The 16,908-nt window shown below is 32.0% G+C and overlaps 2 protein-coding genes and 1 long non-coding RNA gene across 8 annotated transcripts in view; 2 read left to right on the top strand and 1 right to left on the bottom strand.

The window, feature by feature from the left end:
- Positions 1 to 254: 254 nt before the first annotated feature.
- On the top strand, positions 255 to 10,596 carry LOC106667678 (proton-coupled amino acid transporter 1). 6 transcript variants are annotated; one of them, XM_024229135.1, is made up of 11 exons: positions 255 to 643; positions 6,366 to 6,397; positions 7,721 to 7,812; positions 7,852 to 7,995; positions 8,052 to 8,202; positions 8,358 to 8,479; positions 8,543 to 8,627; positions 8,793 to 9,065; positions 9,528 to 9,709; positions 9,769 to 9,938; positions 10,271 to 10,596. In XM_024229135.1, exons 2-11 carry the CDS (start codon positions 6,371 to 6,373, stop codon positions 10,507 to 10,509), a joined length of 1,485 nt encoding a protein of 494 aa, XP_024084903.1. In that variant the 5' UTR covers positions 255 to 643; positions 6,366 to 6,370; the 3' UTR covers positions 10,510 to 10,596. The 6 variants fall into 6 exon arrangements, with proteins under 6 accessions (XP_024084903.1, XP_024084904.1, XP_014251249.1 ...); XM_024229136.1 differs by having other exon boundaries at positions 7,867 to 7,995; positions 10,271 to 10,509; XM_014395763.2 differs by lacking the exon at positions 6,366 to 6,397 and having other exon boundaries at positions 10,271 to 10,509.
- LOC106667681 lies at positions 10,596 to 16,245 on the bottom strand. The gene is made up of 3 exons (XR_001340620.2): positions 16,182 to 16,245; positions 16,028 to 16,104; positions 10,596 to 13,027 (listed from the first exon to the last, which is right to left on the bottom strand). It is a non-coding gene; the product is annotated as an uncharacterized LOC106667681 (long non-coding RNA).
- Positions 15,066 to 16,908, top strand: part of LOC106667679 (lipase 3-like) — a 21,025-nt gene continuing 19,182 nt past the window's right edge. The window contains exon 1 of the mRNA XM_014395765.2: positions 15,066 to 15,222. Within this exon, the coding sequence (XP_014251251.1) occupies positions 15,130 to 15,222 (93 nt within the window). The 5' untranslated portion in view covers positions 15,066 to 15,129. The remainder of the gene's footprint in view (positions 15,223 to 16,908) is intronic.

Below are 16,908 nucleotides of genomic sequence, written 5' to 3' on the forward strand. Positions count from 1 at the left end.
AAACTTATAACAATTTTTTTCCTGGCTATTTGTAATGCTTCATTCGGCCAATTTTTCATCTTGAAACTGATAGATTGAACAACTAATAATTTAAAATATTAGATGGATTTTTTAATCGGTATTTTGAGGAATGATGTCCTAAGTACACAACATTCAGCAGAAATAACATCTTTTTCTTTAGTGACGCCTGGACATAAAACAACTTCTTAAAAATAAAAAATAACAACCAGGGTATGATGGAGTATCGGGTGCCTGGGTACTCGGGGCATAGAGGCTACGAAAGGGTAGACATGTTGGCCAAATGGGGGCTAACATGGACTTTCTGGGTCCTTACAAATTCAATGGGAGAAGAGATTTTTGGAGGAAATTGCGATAGTGTTTGTTCGTTGGTTCCACCAGGTCGTGTGTGCGGCTGTTCTGCTGTCTGCAGTTGTCTAACGAAATCTATTGGTGGGGAGTGTTCGTCTTCTGGGCCATCGCTCCTTATCTTTTGACAGTTTGACTCACTGTCACTTTGTGTTTTACTCCAGTTGTCGGACGCAGATCTTATCTGAAACGTAACAACACCCAGACAGAGCGGTGCCAAGCGATCCGTGTCCAGCTGTTGGCCGATTGACGCTGTCCAAGACTTTTTAGCTAACTGGTATGTTTTTTGTTTTTTCTTTTGCTTTTCCGAGAGATGTGAGGTGTTTCTGCGTGGTTTTGCAAGATCAAACAAGTGCCTTTTACACAAAAATTGGCTTGGTCATACCTAAGGGTTTTTATTTATTTACCTTGATTCAATTTTCAGTTTTTAATTCCAATTCAAACTTTTTCTCTTGCATCAATTGCAGTAAGAAACAGATTAATAATAAAAAATGAATAAAATTGGAGTATGTGTCTACACTTTTAACAAACAAGAATATAAATGAAAGAAACACAGAAGAACACATTATTGACAATTTCCTTGTATTATTTAAGTCGACCAATTAAACTTTCACGTTGCAAACTGTCTCGATATTAATATACTTTATACAGTGGAGTCCTTTATACAGGAGGTGTTCCTACTCACCATAAGCAACAAAAAACTTCCTATAAATCCCTGTACAAATCTCAACAGTAAAGAAGTTATTTCAGGATTTGTTTTTTTTTTTGTTTAATTTTTCGACGTAGGTCCACTAATTGCTTATAAATTTCAGAATTACTGACTAGAAAAATCTGGTTTGTGTCGCTTGAAAGAACGTTAAATTTGCTGTAAGAAAACTTATTTACATTGCAGAATTGATGAAAAAATTCTCCACAAAAAATGCAGAATAAACAAAAATGTTGAAATTTGGAATTTTTTGAAAACGGTTGATTTATAACAGCTAATAACTACTTCAATTAGTTTCCAGCGGTATATTTTTGGATTGCACTTCTGGGAGGCCCAAAAATTTTGCATTTTATTGACAAAAACTGGTGTTGATGAAGAGAGGGCACGCTTAATTTTTCCAGGAAATCCGTCTGGTTCTTGAGATTTGTGTCAGTTCTGTATTGTTTGATTTATATGTATTGATTTTCAAACTGATTGAATCTAACAACAAAGAACTGACATGAAACTCAAGAGCCAGAAGATTTCTTGGAAAAATTGACAAACAGACAGTGCAAAGATCAAACTGCTGGATCTAAAGGGATGAAATTTCTAGTCCTATAATGATATGAACAGCCACTAAAAACGGATTTTTTGAAATTCCATTCCTTAGGAGATCACATGGACAATTTTTATCATGTATATGAAGTGAACTGAAGAACTGAAGAATTTAAGAAATAAGACATTTTTTAAGAAGAAAGTCATACTAGCACTCTGCATCGCATTAGAAAGATACATTAAAACAGAGTCCTGCATGGACGAAGTTGCGAATAAAAGCTAGTAGAAAATATACCAACAAGAAATTAATTTGTAGCTCAGCACCTTAATTGCTTTTGTGTGCGTTCTTGTTTAGACCAACCAATGGATGGTTAAGCTCAGCGAAAAATGGGGCATCGGTGGCCACAATGGTGTAGGCATTGACACAGCGATCATCACTGTACGGAAAAAGTCCTAGGTTTACATCCAGCGCCCTTGCATTCGAGCCCGACATTCAAATGGGATTTTTTTCAAAAATGCCGACACCCCGAGTGTTGATATGACCTCTGTTGTTGCGAACCCTCAAGGGGGAATAAAAGTAAATACAGAAACATCAGACTTAAACAAATATACAAGCAAGAAAACTTGCAGCTTGATTGCCTGTTTATTGATTTGTAATGGTTTTAACTAAGCAATGAAGGGACTGTCATGGGCGAGTTGTTAGGGCGTTTGACTCATATTTGCTATGTTAGGAGTCATGGGTTCAAATTCCAACAGAACACATGGCTTTTTAATGTCTGAAAAATATTGTAAAGTGGTTTGACGCTTCACCATGACAACCAAAGAGTAGTTGAATGTTAAGCCCTCCTGTATGACAGGAATTACTTTACTTTACATTTTAGTAATTATAAGGGGACCTTGGTGGCTGAGTGGTTAGGGCCTCATACACTCCTGGGTTCAATTCTGGGCACAACCCACGGCTTTTTAATTGAGAATAGTATGAAAGAATTATTGTAAAGTGGTTTGCTCCTTGCAACAGGGTAGTTGGACGATAAGCCCTCTCGTTTGACAGGAATTACTTTATTTTTAACTAACCAATAATGACAAAATATCGATCTGTAAAATTTGTAGATAGGGTGTAGTGACAAGAGAATAACTAGTGCTTAGATCATCTGCTCTGATGTTTGACTTGTGTTTCAACTGGCTTAAAATGGCTGTATGCTCATAACTAAAGTTTAACAGAGTATATACCATAAAGAAAATAGCTAGTTTGTAGGTTTTTGTTCTGGTTTAGATCAGCCAACGAATACAGAAACTCCAGACTTTAACAAACTAGCAAGAAAATAACTTTACAGCTTGATAGCCTCTGGTTGATTTTTATTGTCTTTTAACTAATCAATGATGGTGAAATCCAGATAAACAAAATTTTAATGAAGAGTGACCCTCGCACCATCTTAGATTAGAAGAAGAAAGTGGCCAAATAAACAAGGGAAAAATAATTAAATGTAACACCAATCTTTGGGTTATTAATTAAAATATAATAAATTTTATCAAAATACAAATGTAGGTTTTTTTTTGTTCGCCTTCCTATTCTCTCTCATTACCTAACTAAACATACAATTTAACTGCTCGAGCAAATCAGCCTTTGGGGGTTATGGGATCTTCGCAAGGAGAGTTCTAGCCCGTAACCATAGAATATATTGACAAGATAGTATCTAGTGGTTGGTTCTCCCCTGTTTGATTTGTGTTTTGGTTTAACTGGTTCAAAATGGCTAAATGCCAAAAACTTAATTTTAATGGAGTATGTAATTTCTTGTAACACAAGTTCCTTCTTTGGTTGGCTTGTATTCTGTTTTATCGTTGCCTATGATGCCGGATTTGTATTCTTTTAGCAAACCAATGTTGGCAAAATACAGAAACACCAAACATATTTATTTAGTTAGTGATCTGTTTATTATTAATTATTATTTCCAACTTTTATGGAAAGACGGTTGAGAAGAAAAATTAGTGTCACAAGCAAGACTCGAACCCATGAACTTCGATTCAATATGCTAGTGCTCTAACAACTTGAGCTATCATGATGGTTGGTGTTTTGAGTCAATTTGGGTTCAAGTCCCGCTCGTGACACTAATTTTTTTCTCAACCGTCATTACATAAAAATTGGAGATATGATATACTAACAATAAAATTACTTGTGATTAGTTCTTCTCTCTAATTTGATTCATATTCTGGGTGGTAATGACTAAATGCCGAAAAACTAAATTTCTCTCGACTGTTGTTGGCCTTCTATTTTACGATGCCCTCTATTGGTTAGTGTTTTTCTTTTATCAAACGATGGCTAAATCTTGAAACTTTATTGAATTTTAATAGAATACAGTAGATTGTGGCTAGATTCCCTCTGCACAGTTTGTTTTTGTTTGAACAAGTTAAGGATGGAAAAATGAAAAAAACACAAAACCTAAATGGAAGATATGTTCACAAGAAAATTACTTGTAACTCGATCCGACTGACTATGGCAAAATTCCAAAATTCAACCATCTCACAATAGTAATTATTGTTGGAGGATTAGAGGAACCCTCATGCTTTGTCGTATTAAAGCAACAGCCCTTGCTTCCATTAAACATAATTATTCAATTTAATGGCAACACAAAGAATTCCATTGAAAACTTAAACATCCATATTTATTATAAGTATCGATATTGATTTCTTAATTGGCTTAAGTGGTTGCTTTTTTGGTAGCTTAAAGAGATGATGAATCATACGCAGTCAATTAAACTGTGTCCTCCCATCACTTAACTAAGGTCTTAATTATTTTTTAATTGTTGTCTTTCTATATGAAGCAAAAATGATGATAAGGGATTATGTAACTAGTTGGAACTTACAATTTGTAATAGTTTGAGGGAATTAATAATATTCTGATTGACTATGAAAAGATTTTCTCTTGCAAAGGAAAGTATATCTATTAGACTGATAGTGAGTTTCTTGATTCTTTTTGCAGAGTATACTTCATTTTTTTTTTTTTTTTTTGTTCAAACATAAATTGGACATGCCAGGCTTGTTGCCTTTGGAACGAAAATAAACACTGAAAAATGATCAAAAAATTTAAATAAGAACATCAAATCTTTTCCAAGTGCTGTCAAGAGTAAAGTTAAAATTGTCCAAAAATTGCTGATGGTAAATCTTGGCATTGGATTAGATTTCATGTTAAAGAGATTTTTACGGCATATATGACACATTAGAATGGCTCCATATCAAACAACCATGTAGCCATGAAATAAGGAAACATTTTCTTGCAATTGGTCCAAAGTTAGATGTCTTAACTTATTAATATTGTCAAAGATCAGCAAGTCTTCTGTTCTTCACCTTTGCAAAATTTAAAAATGACAACATCAAAGGGCATGTGGGTTTAGAAATGGATTAGGGTGTTTAAGAAACGTAAAATATGCTAACTGTATACATCTTTGTAGACTAGTTGTGCTTGTTGCACCTTTAATTATGTCTAATAAATAGATCCCATATAAATCACATGCAATTTAATGCAATGTTTGAAAAAAAGTCTGGTAATTGAATAAACCAAAGTTAATAGAACTGGTAGTAATTAGCACAAGTTAAATACTTATTTAAACAAGTGACATAATTTTTTAAAAGTATTTTAAAAATATCTGTTTGATAGGCAATTTTTAATTTTATGGTCTTCTTCAATGTTTATTCAGTTATTATTTAGTCTTTTTCCATAAAGTCTTCCTGATTAGCTCAGCTATTATCATATAGGTTATTCGTGTACAATGGCATTTGCCTACAAATGCATGCTTTAGTTTTTTTGATATTTTTAAGACTTCTGCATTTGTGACACAGCCCAACAGTACGAGTCTTGAGTAAGTCTTCCATTTTGGGGGATCGTTACAAAGATATATATTTCAGAAGTTTTTTTATATTGGCTATCTCTTGATTACCGATTTTTCAGCAAATTGTAAGTCAAATTATTTAAAAATTCTCAACTTAGGGAATTTTCATTGTCAGATTATTTCTATTTAAAAAAGGGAGGTTAATTTTTGGCAAGTAATTTTGTTATTTTGAGTTTTTTCTTATAGAAATCAGTTATATATTTTAATGGTACGTATGTCTTTAAAAACCTTTTTTACTCTTCTTTCAAATGGTTTCTTTAACGTTATAATAATTTTAGCCATTTTTGAATCACTGCCTTTTCTATCCGATAACTACTCAAAAAGCGGAAAAATTTTAGGGGTCAAAAAATTGATCAATTTAAATTCAAACAAAATTTATATTTAGTATAAGTGCTAAAAACAAATTTTGTAGTTTTATGGAAAAAAATGTATGGCCTAGTTGACTTGAAAAATATTTGGTTTTTGGAAATTTTTTGAATATTGTTAAACTTTGATAGCTTTTTCTATATATTTATGTGCTGTGGTTATAATAATAACCACTTTTGGCAAAATTGGAACAACAACTAAAAATACAATAAAAATGAAATTATGGTAGGAGAGCCCGCTGCAAGGTCAAAATAAGGTCTGATGTTTAACCTTATATTACATACTTTTTTCCAGTTTTTCTGTATGTAAATAAACTAAAACTTAATTTTTAGTGATTAGAATTTTAGTTAAAAAGAAATATTCCGATGGATGAATATAAATGATATTGCTTTTGAGCTTGAAAATTTATGTTGCTTTATGACCTACATAAAAATAAGCTGAGCCCTTGCATGTACATGCCTTTGCAATCAAACATCTCTAAAAAATCACTGATTAGTATGAAATTTTAGGAAGAATGGTTGACGCCACACCCTTGAAAATGGTAAAGTAAGTTTTTATGAAAGAAAGCATTTTCCCTTCCAGCATTTTGATGTTGTGATTTATCTTTTAATTACTTGTATTTTTTAAATATAAGTTGTACACATTTGTGGCATGAATATGTTGTAATAAAATCTGATAATTAATCTCAAAACTCTTTTTTTTTCTTTTAATTTTAGAAATTTTACTTTAGAATAGAGTATTGTGGTTGCTAATAATTATTTATTGCTTTATTCTGTGATTCAATCTCTGATAGTATTAAAATGGTCTGACCCTCTTGTATTAGTTTTTAATTTCAATCAAGATTATTAAAAAGATATTATTTAAAAATTGTACAAATATTGTTGTAGAAAGAAGTACGTAATTGTAATCTATCTGTAATAAATCTAAAATATAAGATAAAGCATGATTTATGAATGGGATTTAAAGAATGGAAATATTTTACCCACGGTGTTGTTTTATTTGCTTATCGCAAACTATAGGCCTGTTGTCAAAGGTGCATTTCCTATCGGCATTGTAAACTATTTAAGGATCGAAATGAAAATATTCCATTAAAATGTTGACTTTCGGATAGCCTGAACTCACAGGTTTATCAACAGTTTTTTTTCCGATGTTCAAGCAGGGAAATTTCCACAGAGGGGAAAACAGTCTCATTAATTCTTTATAGTTTGATCTAACAGTGTGATTTAATCATTCGACATTTCAATGCTGTGGATTGTAAGTCTCTGCAGTTTGAACTTTTTATATTATTATATTTATTTCGCTTATATGTATTTCACTATATGTTTTTTTAAATTTGAATGATTAAAAATTGACACCATCACAAATATTAGCAAAAAATACTGTCATTGTAAATGCAGATAGGAAATTGTCAGTTTGATACTATCTAAGTGATTTGAATTTGCATTTATCTATTTCCATTATTTCATTTATGCATCTACAAAAAAAAAAAAAAAGAAGAAGAAAAAAGTATATGTATCAATATACCCACAAGACTATTTAATGTCCTTCTACTTATTTATTTTTTTTCTTTGTCCACCTTCATTGAATCTTTTCATAAATTCATTCATTCACTATCTGAGTATATCAGACAATTCAAGGCCATACTTAAATATTTTCCAGTATACAATTCGTTGAGAAAGAGTAAAGACTAAATACAGCCATCTCGCTTCATAGAAACTTTATATTTTGCATGTTAAAAAAAGGCAATTATTTTAATTAGTACACAAATGTAGAAGTACATTTGTTGTGTTGCTTGTATGAACTTCGAATTTTTAACTTGTGATTTACTTCCATTATTTCATACATAATTGGACTGATTTATTAGATCAGTAACCCTGTGAAGAAAACATTGAGGATGAAGGAAGAACGACAACCTCTGTTGATAAACAGCACAGACACCAACAATGAGAACGAAAGGTATTTTAGAGTCAGCTTCACTTAATATTTCGCCTAAAGTATATTTGTTGTTAGACTTGCTGGGAACGCTGGTGAACTCCAAGAGGGAGACACGACAATACCTATGCCGAAAAGGTTGGCCGAACCACCTGCCGATTCTTTATGCAATCCGATTCTCAGCCGACAACTCGAGCATCCTACGACGTAAGAGTCTTAATTATAATTATAATATTCCATGTTTGATGTTGTTTATTTTCCAGGAACATGGACACGATGATTCATCTTCTTAAAGGCAACATCGGTACAGGGATTCTGGCGATGCCTGATGCGTTCTTGAATGCAGGCCTCGCCTTGGGCACCTTCGGAACGCTTATGATGGGTGCAATTTGCACACACTGCATGCATATTTTAGTAAGGGCCTCTATGTTCAGACTATGATTTAGTACTATTTAGTAGCTTTGTTTACTTGCTGGTCAGAACCACCAAGAATAACGTGTTAAACAAATATATATTTGAACAAGTAAAAAATTTATTTAAAAAAAAAAATTCTTTTCAAAACTTTTCAGGTTAATTGTTCACATGAGCTGTGTAGAAGGACCCAAAAACCATCTCTAAATTTTGCTGATGTTGTCCAACAGGCATTTATCACAGGGCCACCTACATTTCAGCCATTATCTTCTTTTATACGGTATTTTTTTTATTAATCCTTTGTTACAAATCTTTTACTCTAAAAAAATGCTTATATTTTTAGGATAGTATTGAATATTTTCCTTGTGATAACTCAATTGGGCTTCTGCTGTGTCTATTTTGTCTTTGTCGCCAGGAACCTGCAACAGGTCTGTAAAAAAAAGATGTTTTTTCAAACAAAATTAATATTGATAAAGGTACTTTCCATTCTTTTCTTTAGTTTGTATTGATTAGAGTTGATAATCTCTCAATTACAAAATTTCTCATGTTTATCCTCATGGATATAAAATTTCTAAAAAAACTGATGGTTTCAGGTTGCCAACCTGTACATGCCAGAGACAAGTGTGACGTGGTATCTATTTGCTCTTCTTCTGCCGATGATTCTGTTGAACTGGGTCAAGAACTTAAAGTACCTGACACCGATCTCACTCTTCGCTTTCATACTTACTATTACGGGTCTGGGAATGACTTTCTCGTATTTGTTGACGGACCTCCCTAGGACTAGCACTGTCAAGATGTTTGCACCAATCGCACAATGGCCGCTTTTTTTTGGCACGGCAATATATGCCTTTGAAGGAATTGGTGTTGTAAGTTATTTAAATTTTTTTTGTGTTGTACCAGGTATTGAATAAATCGGTATTAAAAATAAGTGAAAAAATCAAATGGAACAATTTGATCCAATGATTAGACTGATTTGAGATTTTAATTTTATTAAATGGACCACAACGGTTTGGCATTGACATGGCGTTCTTAAGGTAAAGGCGCCCTGCTTAAATTCAACAGCCCTGCATTTGAACCCAACGTACTTACAAATAGGCTTTTTTAATTTTTTTTTCCCCAAAAGCACCAGCACCCCTAGGTTCTTATAACCTCGTAGTTGAAATATCCTCGTAAGGAGATAAAAAAACTATTAAATATTGAATTATTTAAATCTTTACATGTTTTGATTATCAATTATATTTTTATAATTTATACAAGATATCCTAACTTTTAAGTTTATAATCAAATTTGGTTAATTGTATTGAAAGTGTATACTTTATTTTTGCAAGGTTCTTCCATTAGAGAACAATATGAAAACACCAGAAGACTTTGGAGGTTTGACAGGTGTTCTCAACACAGGTATGGTCATTGTCGCTTGCCTTTATACAGCCGTCGGTTTCTTCGGATATCTTCGATATGGAGACAACATGAAGACCGGTAGTGTCACATTAAACATCTCTATCACAGAAATGTAATTTCCAGCGTATATCCTCTCATCCTGACATTTATTAATAAATTCGTTGCTTTTAGACTTGGGCAGACGGTGAGGGTCATGTTGGCTCTGGCGATATTTCTTTCTTACGGTCTTCAATTCTATGTACCGATGGGCATCATCTGGCCTTTCGTCATGCAGCGGATCGATGAAAGATACCACAAAGTGGGGGAGCTAGTCACGAGGGCTCTACTTGTCGTTTTTACTTGTAAGTCTTCCATATTGAATTGTCAGCATCAACATGGCTTTTCATGATTGTTTTATTATTTGAAGTTCAAATAGTGAAGCAGGGATACTACTATGTTAAATATTGCTTTAAAAATTCATGGTAAACCCATTCTCGACAACGGCACAAGCAAGTGTGTTACCTGTAAAATATTATGACTCATGAAAGAAAGTAAATAGGTAATGTTATATAAAAATAAATCAAGAGTCAAACAGAACAGCAACTTGAATAAAATAATATTTACTACTAAGATTCAAATAAAGAAATTTGGTAAAAACAAAAGAAAAGGCCTAGAGACACTTCTATCATTTCAGTCTGTCTTGCCGTGGCGATTCCTAACCTGGGTGCAGTCATCTCGCTTGTCGGCGCTCTGAGCAGTTCGACTCTCGCACTGATCTTCCCACCGGTCATAGAGATCGTGACATTCTGGGACCGTGGTCTTACAAAAACCACGTTATGCAAAGACATCGCCATTGCTCTCTTCGGCATAACTGGTTTTCTCTTTGGCACGTACGCCAGTCTTTATGACATCATCTACAAACCAGAAAGCTAAGTGTTACCTTATATTTCAAAGCTCCTTTTTATATACTATTTATTTTGGAAAGTAATTATCTATATTATTTATTTTATTGTTGTATATTTGGCTTTTTTTCTTCAACAAAGAATTTTTTAATATTATTTTTAAATTATTCTGATTTGTAATTTTTTTATTACATAGTTATTACTTAAAATTGAAAGTGTAAATGTGTTCAAATAAGCAGAATATAGAATTTATTTTGTTTTTTGATAATAAAAAGACAATACATAGAGCATACATACAATATACGAGTATAAAAATATAAAATAACTAAATCCAGGCTCCGACTGTTGTACAACTTCTAATAATAATTTTTATAATAAAATTTTAAAAATAATTAGTAAATTAATTAGATAAAAAATTCAAATAATGTTCATCAGTATTAAGCACATTTGTGCAAGGCTAATTCATGCCAATATTTTAAAATAAAAGTACACATGTACAATACAGTGTTAATATCTATATTGTAAATTAGTGCAATTTGAAAGTTAATTATACTATTAAATATGACTGGCAAATTTTTAATCTGTCTAATTTGAAGTTTAAGCTTAATTAATTACAATAATTAAATCTAATTTTAACTTGAAAACAAATTATTCTACATTCTGCTTGTATTTGAGTGTAAGTTCAAATAGTCACTGGGCAAAGTCCTGGTATTATAAATTATAATTTCATTCCGATAACAAATTACCAAAATATTTATTAAGAATGATCTATAGTACTTGTTAAATGTTAGTACTTATAAAGCTGGAAGTCTTCCATGTGAAATTTATTTTTGTACCGAGTACAAAAGTATTTTACAGTTGTGGAGCTATAAAGCCAAAATTTGTTGATTCAAATTATCCAGTCGTCTTGAAATCTTTCAAAAGTATTCTTTATTTGGTAATGTTTATAATTTAAATTTAATAAAATCACATTTGAAAATAATTTTAATTACACATGAGACTTGTTTTTTATAATAAAAGTTGCTTAAAATTACAAACTGTTTTACTTAAATAAGTGTATCTTAAACGCTTTGGACTTAATGAGGCAGTGAAGTTTAAGTGTTGATTTGGGAGACTACGTTTTACCTTTAGTATAAATAAAAATAAATTGGTTGGTAAAACTATATTTAAAATGTGAAAATGTGATGAAAGGATAGTCCAACGAAAGCAAATTAATTTGTCTCGCTTTACTGACTGTGATTACATTAATAGTAATATATTAATCAAGGCTATAAAAAGTTGTAATACAAAACTTAATTGTGATGTTGACAAGGTGACAAACCTCAAGAACACCTCTGATCATCCTGGTATATTATCACTGGTTTTGTCAGAAAAACCACTGACGATGGCAAAATGCTGAAATGAAACTGATCTCGCAGACTATACCAGGGAGAATAGGCAGACCAGGATGATGGGGGAAGAGTATGCTTTAAAGATATTTAATATTTAGTTAAAGTTTCAAAAGAATCTGTGAGCACTAATTATTAGTACAAATTCTCTCTAATTTTAACTAATCGTTAGATTTATTGTATTACTAATACAGTTTTTATAGAATTGATAGATATAATCATCTCTTACTAATTTTTGCTTTTGTTAGACCATCTTTTAATATCATTATTGTTAAAAAATAAGCTGATGTATTATTTATCGATCAATAATATTTATTTAAATGTTGGAATTTTTGAATCTGCTGTATTTATTTATTGCATTTATAAAAGTTTGTAAGTTCAAGCCTCAAAGTATGAAAAAATGTAGTTCATAAGTTTTTTTTATACGTGACTTTTATTAAACAATTATATTATTTTTCACGCGTATTATAATTTTTGCTTACCGATTAAAGTTACCATGACCATAGTCTTTATACTTTGCTGAATGATGCTGGTGCAGTTGAAATGAAAATTCTGTGATACTTTATGTGAAAAATTTCATTTCTTATGTATTTAATGGATTCTGAGTCTCAAAAGACTTACTGGGTGATTATTATATTAGAAGGCATTTTATAGGATTATTAATTGTAGTTATCAATAAATGAGTCTTCCAGTTTCAAAATGTGTATTAGATAATTTGTAGCGGTTTACATATTCATTTGCGAATTTTTCAATACACTAGTTGATCCCAAAACAAGACCATGACAAATACTAAATAATAGTATAATTACTTATTTTTTTATATAGATATAACCTTAAAATGACAATTAATTTATAATGTGTACAATAATTGTTGTTGAAATATGCATAGGAGTATTATAAATGTTGTAAATATTTAAAATGTATTTAATTATCTATTTAAATTAATGTACAGTTGGATAGTATTATTTACTTGAAATATTTCATCTGCTGTAACTTTGAACTGTGCAGCCCAGGTCTCTTGTTTAGTTCTGAGTTGTTTATCAAACTCCTGATTCTTCTTTATACGAAAGTTCTCAGCTTTTTGCTGACGCGAATTCTTGCCTGGTTTGCGTGCAGGCTTCGCAGGGGTTGGTTGGTTGGGAGTTGTTGCAGAAGAGGGCTCTGCAAAAGTAGTCGACTCCATAATTAGATACAATTGAGCTCGTAGTGAATACCACGAATTCGCCTATTTAAATTAATGTATCATAACAAAACAAATGTATAATAAAGAAAAATACTCAAACCATTGTTTTGTATTTTATTTACTACCTTTTTAAATTACTTAAAACAACAATACTTTTATATTCGATTGATCTGTCAAAACATAACTTCAACATCAAAACATGATTAATAAAATGATAGAGCAATATTTATTCATGGAACTTGTCAAACTTTCTGTTACTTGTACTTAAAAAATCAGTTAAGAAAACTGATGCTGAAATATTTCTCTAATCAATGGGAAGAGATTAGACCTGGATGGTAAGGGAAGATCAAGCCATGATTTAATACAGTGCTCTTTGGATTACAGAGGATATTAAAAAAATGCATACTATGTGCAAAAAAATTCAATAAAACACATCCCATACAAAAAAACCTATTAAAATAGATTATACTGTCATCTTATCTTTAAAATATCAGTTGTTTTAAATAATTTTATTTCTTCGTTACTTCTTTCTCTATTTCATCCATTTTTAAGCAATAGGTACTTAACACAAGAAAAATATACACTACACTAACATTTCATTTTTTAGCAGTGAAGGAGGTCAGGGATTCATTGACCAAAAGAAATTCTTGAAAATTCAGATAGACTAAGCTGGTCTTGGTTTTTTGTATGACTTAGCCTCTTACTCACTCATTCACACTGTCACATACTCTCTCTCACTCACTTACACACTATTTATTTATCAATTACTCACTCATTCACGCTGTCACATACTCTCTCTCACTCACTCACACACTATTTCTCAATTACTCACTCATTCACGCTGTCACTTATACTCTCTCTCACTCACTCACAATGTGACTCACACACTTTCTTTCTCAATTACTCTCTCATTCATTCACACACTCACTCACATATTTGTTCTCACTCTCTTTCTCACTTATACAATCACAGACTCACTCATTCTCTTGTACTCCCCAGACTCACACTCTCTCACTCACTTGCACTCACTCATTTATGTTCTCCCTCTCCCCTTCTCACTCTCACTCATTCGTTCACACACTCACTTAGTCACTTATTCTCTTGTACTCCCCTCACTCACAACCACTTGCACTCTCATTTTTTTTTCATAGTCTCTCTCATTCACTCTCACTAACTCTTTCTCTGTCTCTCTATCTCTATTTCTATTTCTCTTTCTCCCTTCCCCCAAGTAATGTTTCACTGTTTTCTTAAAAATTCTGACTTTGTAAGTCTTTTTACCATTCGGAGACCTGAAGTTTGGATTAGGGATAGAGCACTGCATGTCCAAAGAATGCCCATTGAAAGCTATGGGGAATGTTGAACAACTGCTAACAATATTCAACAATTGTCTTTAACATATTTGGTAAGATAATAAAGATAAGGTACTTAAAATAATACATCATAATAAGAATAATTCTTAATGATTCTTAGGCCTGTTTTGAAAGTGTAGTCTGTTTGGTTCAACTTCTGTATAAAATAAACAAATAAATTCGCAAATATGGCAAAAAACAAATAGATAATGTATTTACAAAAATCAGTTTACACCTAACTATGCCTAATAAATGACTCAATAAAAAAATAATGAGATATATTGAATAATGACTGTATAATGTATTACAATCAATGATTGTAAGTAATTCGATAAATAAAATAACTTTGACCCAAAAATTGGCCTAATTGGCTTGCCAAATAAAGGAACAAGATGTAAAAGTAAGATGGTACACTGTTTATGAACAAATTTGTAATTTTTATGAACAAGAAGTAATTTTTTCTTCCGAGCTTTTCTTTTCAATGGAAGATTTGCCAAACGCTTTACTTGTTTGAAGGCAAAAAAAAATCATGTACAAATTTAAGCATTCATTGTTAAACACCTTTTTAAGCCCCCCCAAATTGACAAAATGGCCAATTTAAGCAGAATTTTGTTGTATTTCTTTGAAAGGTCGGTCCGTGGGGGGGTGAGAGGATAAAAGTTGTTTGGAGGACGCGGGTCGATCAGTTTCTTCCACTTGTACAACGGATTCAAGCGGTTTTCGGCCTCGCCATGGAACCCATCAAAGCGTCCTTCTTCTTCTTCGTCTTCTTCCTCGCGGTCACCCTCGCCGGCTCAGCCCAAGACGACGCCAAGCTCACGACGGTATTCAATCTTTAAATACTCGCTATTATGCCTACTTACATTGATTTTACCAACTTGCAACGTTTCATCCAATGTCTTTCATTGAATATGCAAAATTTACACTCCTAGCCTCGATTTTTAACAGCACCGATCAAATTCAGAATACCTAACTTTAAAAAAAAATTGCTAAAAATTTTAAAGGGGATTTTTTTCAATAATTACATTTTTACAACATTTTTGTACTCTAGCGAATTTTATTAATTAATAAAAAATAATGACTTTTTCACATATAACATTAATAAGCTAATAAGTATGACATATTTTTTTGTAAGTTCATCGTTTTCTTTCGTAAAGTAGTCACGTGTTGTGTGTGTGTGTGTGTGTGTGTGTGTGTGTGTGTGTGTGTGTGTGTGTGTGTGTGTGTGTGTGTGTGTGTGAGAGAGTGAGTGTGNACTATTGAACTGTATATTTTTTGTTAAAATGCAAAGATGGTACATGGTTTTTAGGCATAACAATACTTTATAAAATAGTGTAAAATTATATGTTTAAATTAAAAAAAAAAGTTATTCTAGTAACATAAAAAATTGATAAACTGACAAAATTCTTCTCTTTTGGTCGAAAATCAGTTTTCTTATTAAGAAACGTGTCTCATATCATGATACAAAATTTGGAATTTCAAAAAAAAACCCTCTCAGGAAATCATCCAGCAGGATGGGATATCCCACATGAACTTCTAAGGAATCGCTTTACCCCCAGATTACTGTCACCACTGAATCATAATTAGTACAATCAACTGTGTTAGTATCGTTATAGCATTAATGTTCACCTTCGAACTTCCGTGAAACCAGATGGAATACTTGTACTGAAGACAAAGTATTGTCCAAGAAGACCAGCGCTGATCGTCTATTGATTTACAAAATGATATATCTTTAAATCAAATATAACAATCATTAATTAATATGCAAATAAGGTTTGTTTACTTTAACGCCATAGACCAGAATTTGAAGTACTAGATAAATTCATGAGTTAAAAGTGTAGTATTGGGTTGTCCGGAAAATAATGCAGGATTTTAAGTTTTCATTAAAAAAAATCTATATAAAATATTCTGTTTACGTTTACAGGATTACTCATTNGAGAACGTGAGGGGGTACGAGCGAATGAGTGAGAACCAGAGAGTAAGAAGTAAGTTCTGTCTTAAGTAAGCAGTAAGAGAGTAAGTTAGGGAGAGCACGCTCGCATCAGTGAGTGTGAGAGCGTGCGGGAGAGAGAGAAGCGAATACGACTGAAAGTGTAAATGAATGAGTGAGCGAGAATGCGAATGAGAGTGTGAAGGAATAATTTAACGAGATGTAAATGAGTGAGTGAGAGTGTTAATGGTGTAGTGTAATACTGTAATACATGAGTTAATGAATGAATAATTGAACGAGAATGTAAATCAATAATTGATCGAGAATGTGAATGAATGAGCGAGTTAGAAAAAGTTTATTATCTCCTATATAATACATGTATTTATGTCACTTCTGTTTTTTTTTTCACTTTTTTAAAATTTCGGACGTTTTTTATTAACAAACTTAAATTTAATAAATTATTAATGTGTGGTGATTAGTGACCGTTAATCGATAATTATTCAGAAATCGTGAGATGCGGTCTGGTGTGATGTAGGTTTCAGAAAAACATTTTCTTTATCGTGCCAACGTTTCGATCTTT

Source organism: Cimex lectularius, unplaced genomic scaffold, assembly GCF_000648675.2.
Source record: "Cimex lectularius strain Harlan isolate CLEC.00 unplaced genomic scaffold, Clec_2.1 scaffold200, whole genome shotgun sequence".
Classification (NCBI taxonomy): Eukaryota; Metazoa; Arthropoda; class Insecta; order Hemiptera; family Cimicidae; genus Cimex; species Cimex lectularius.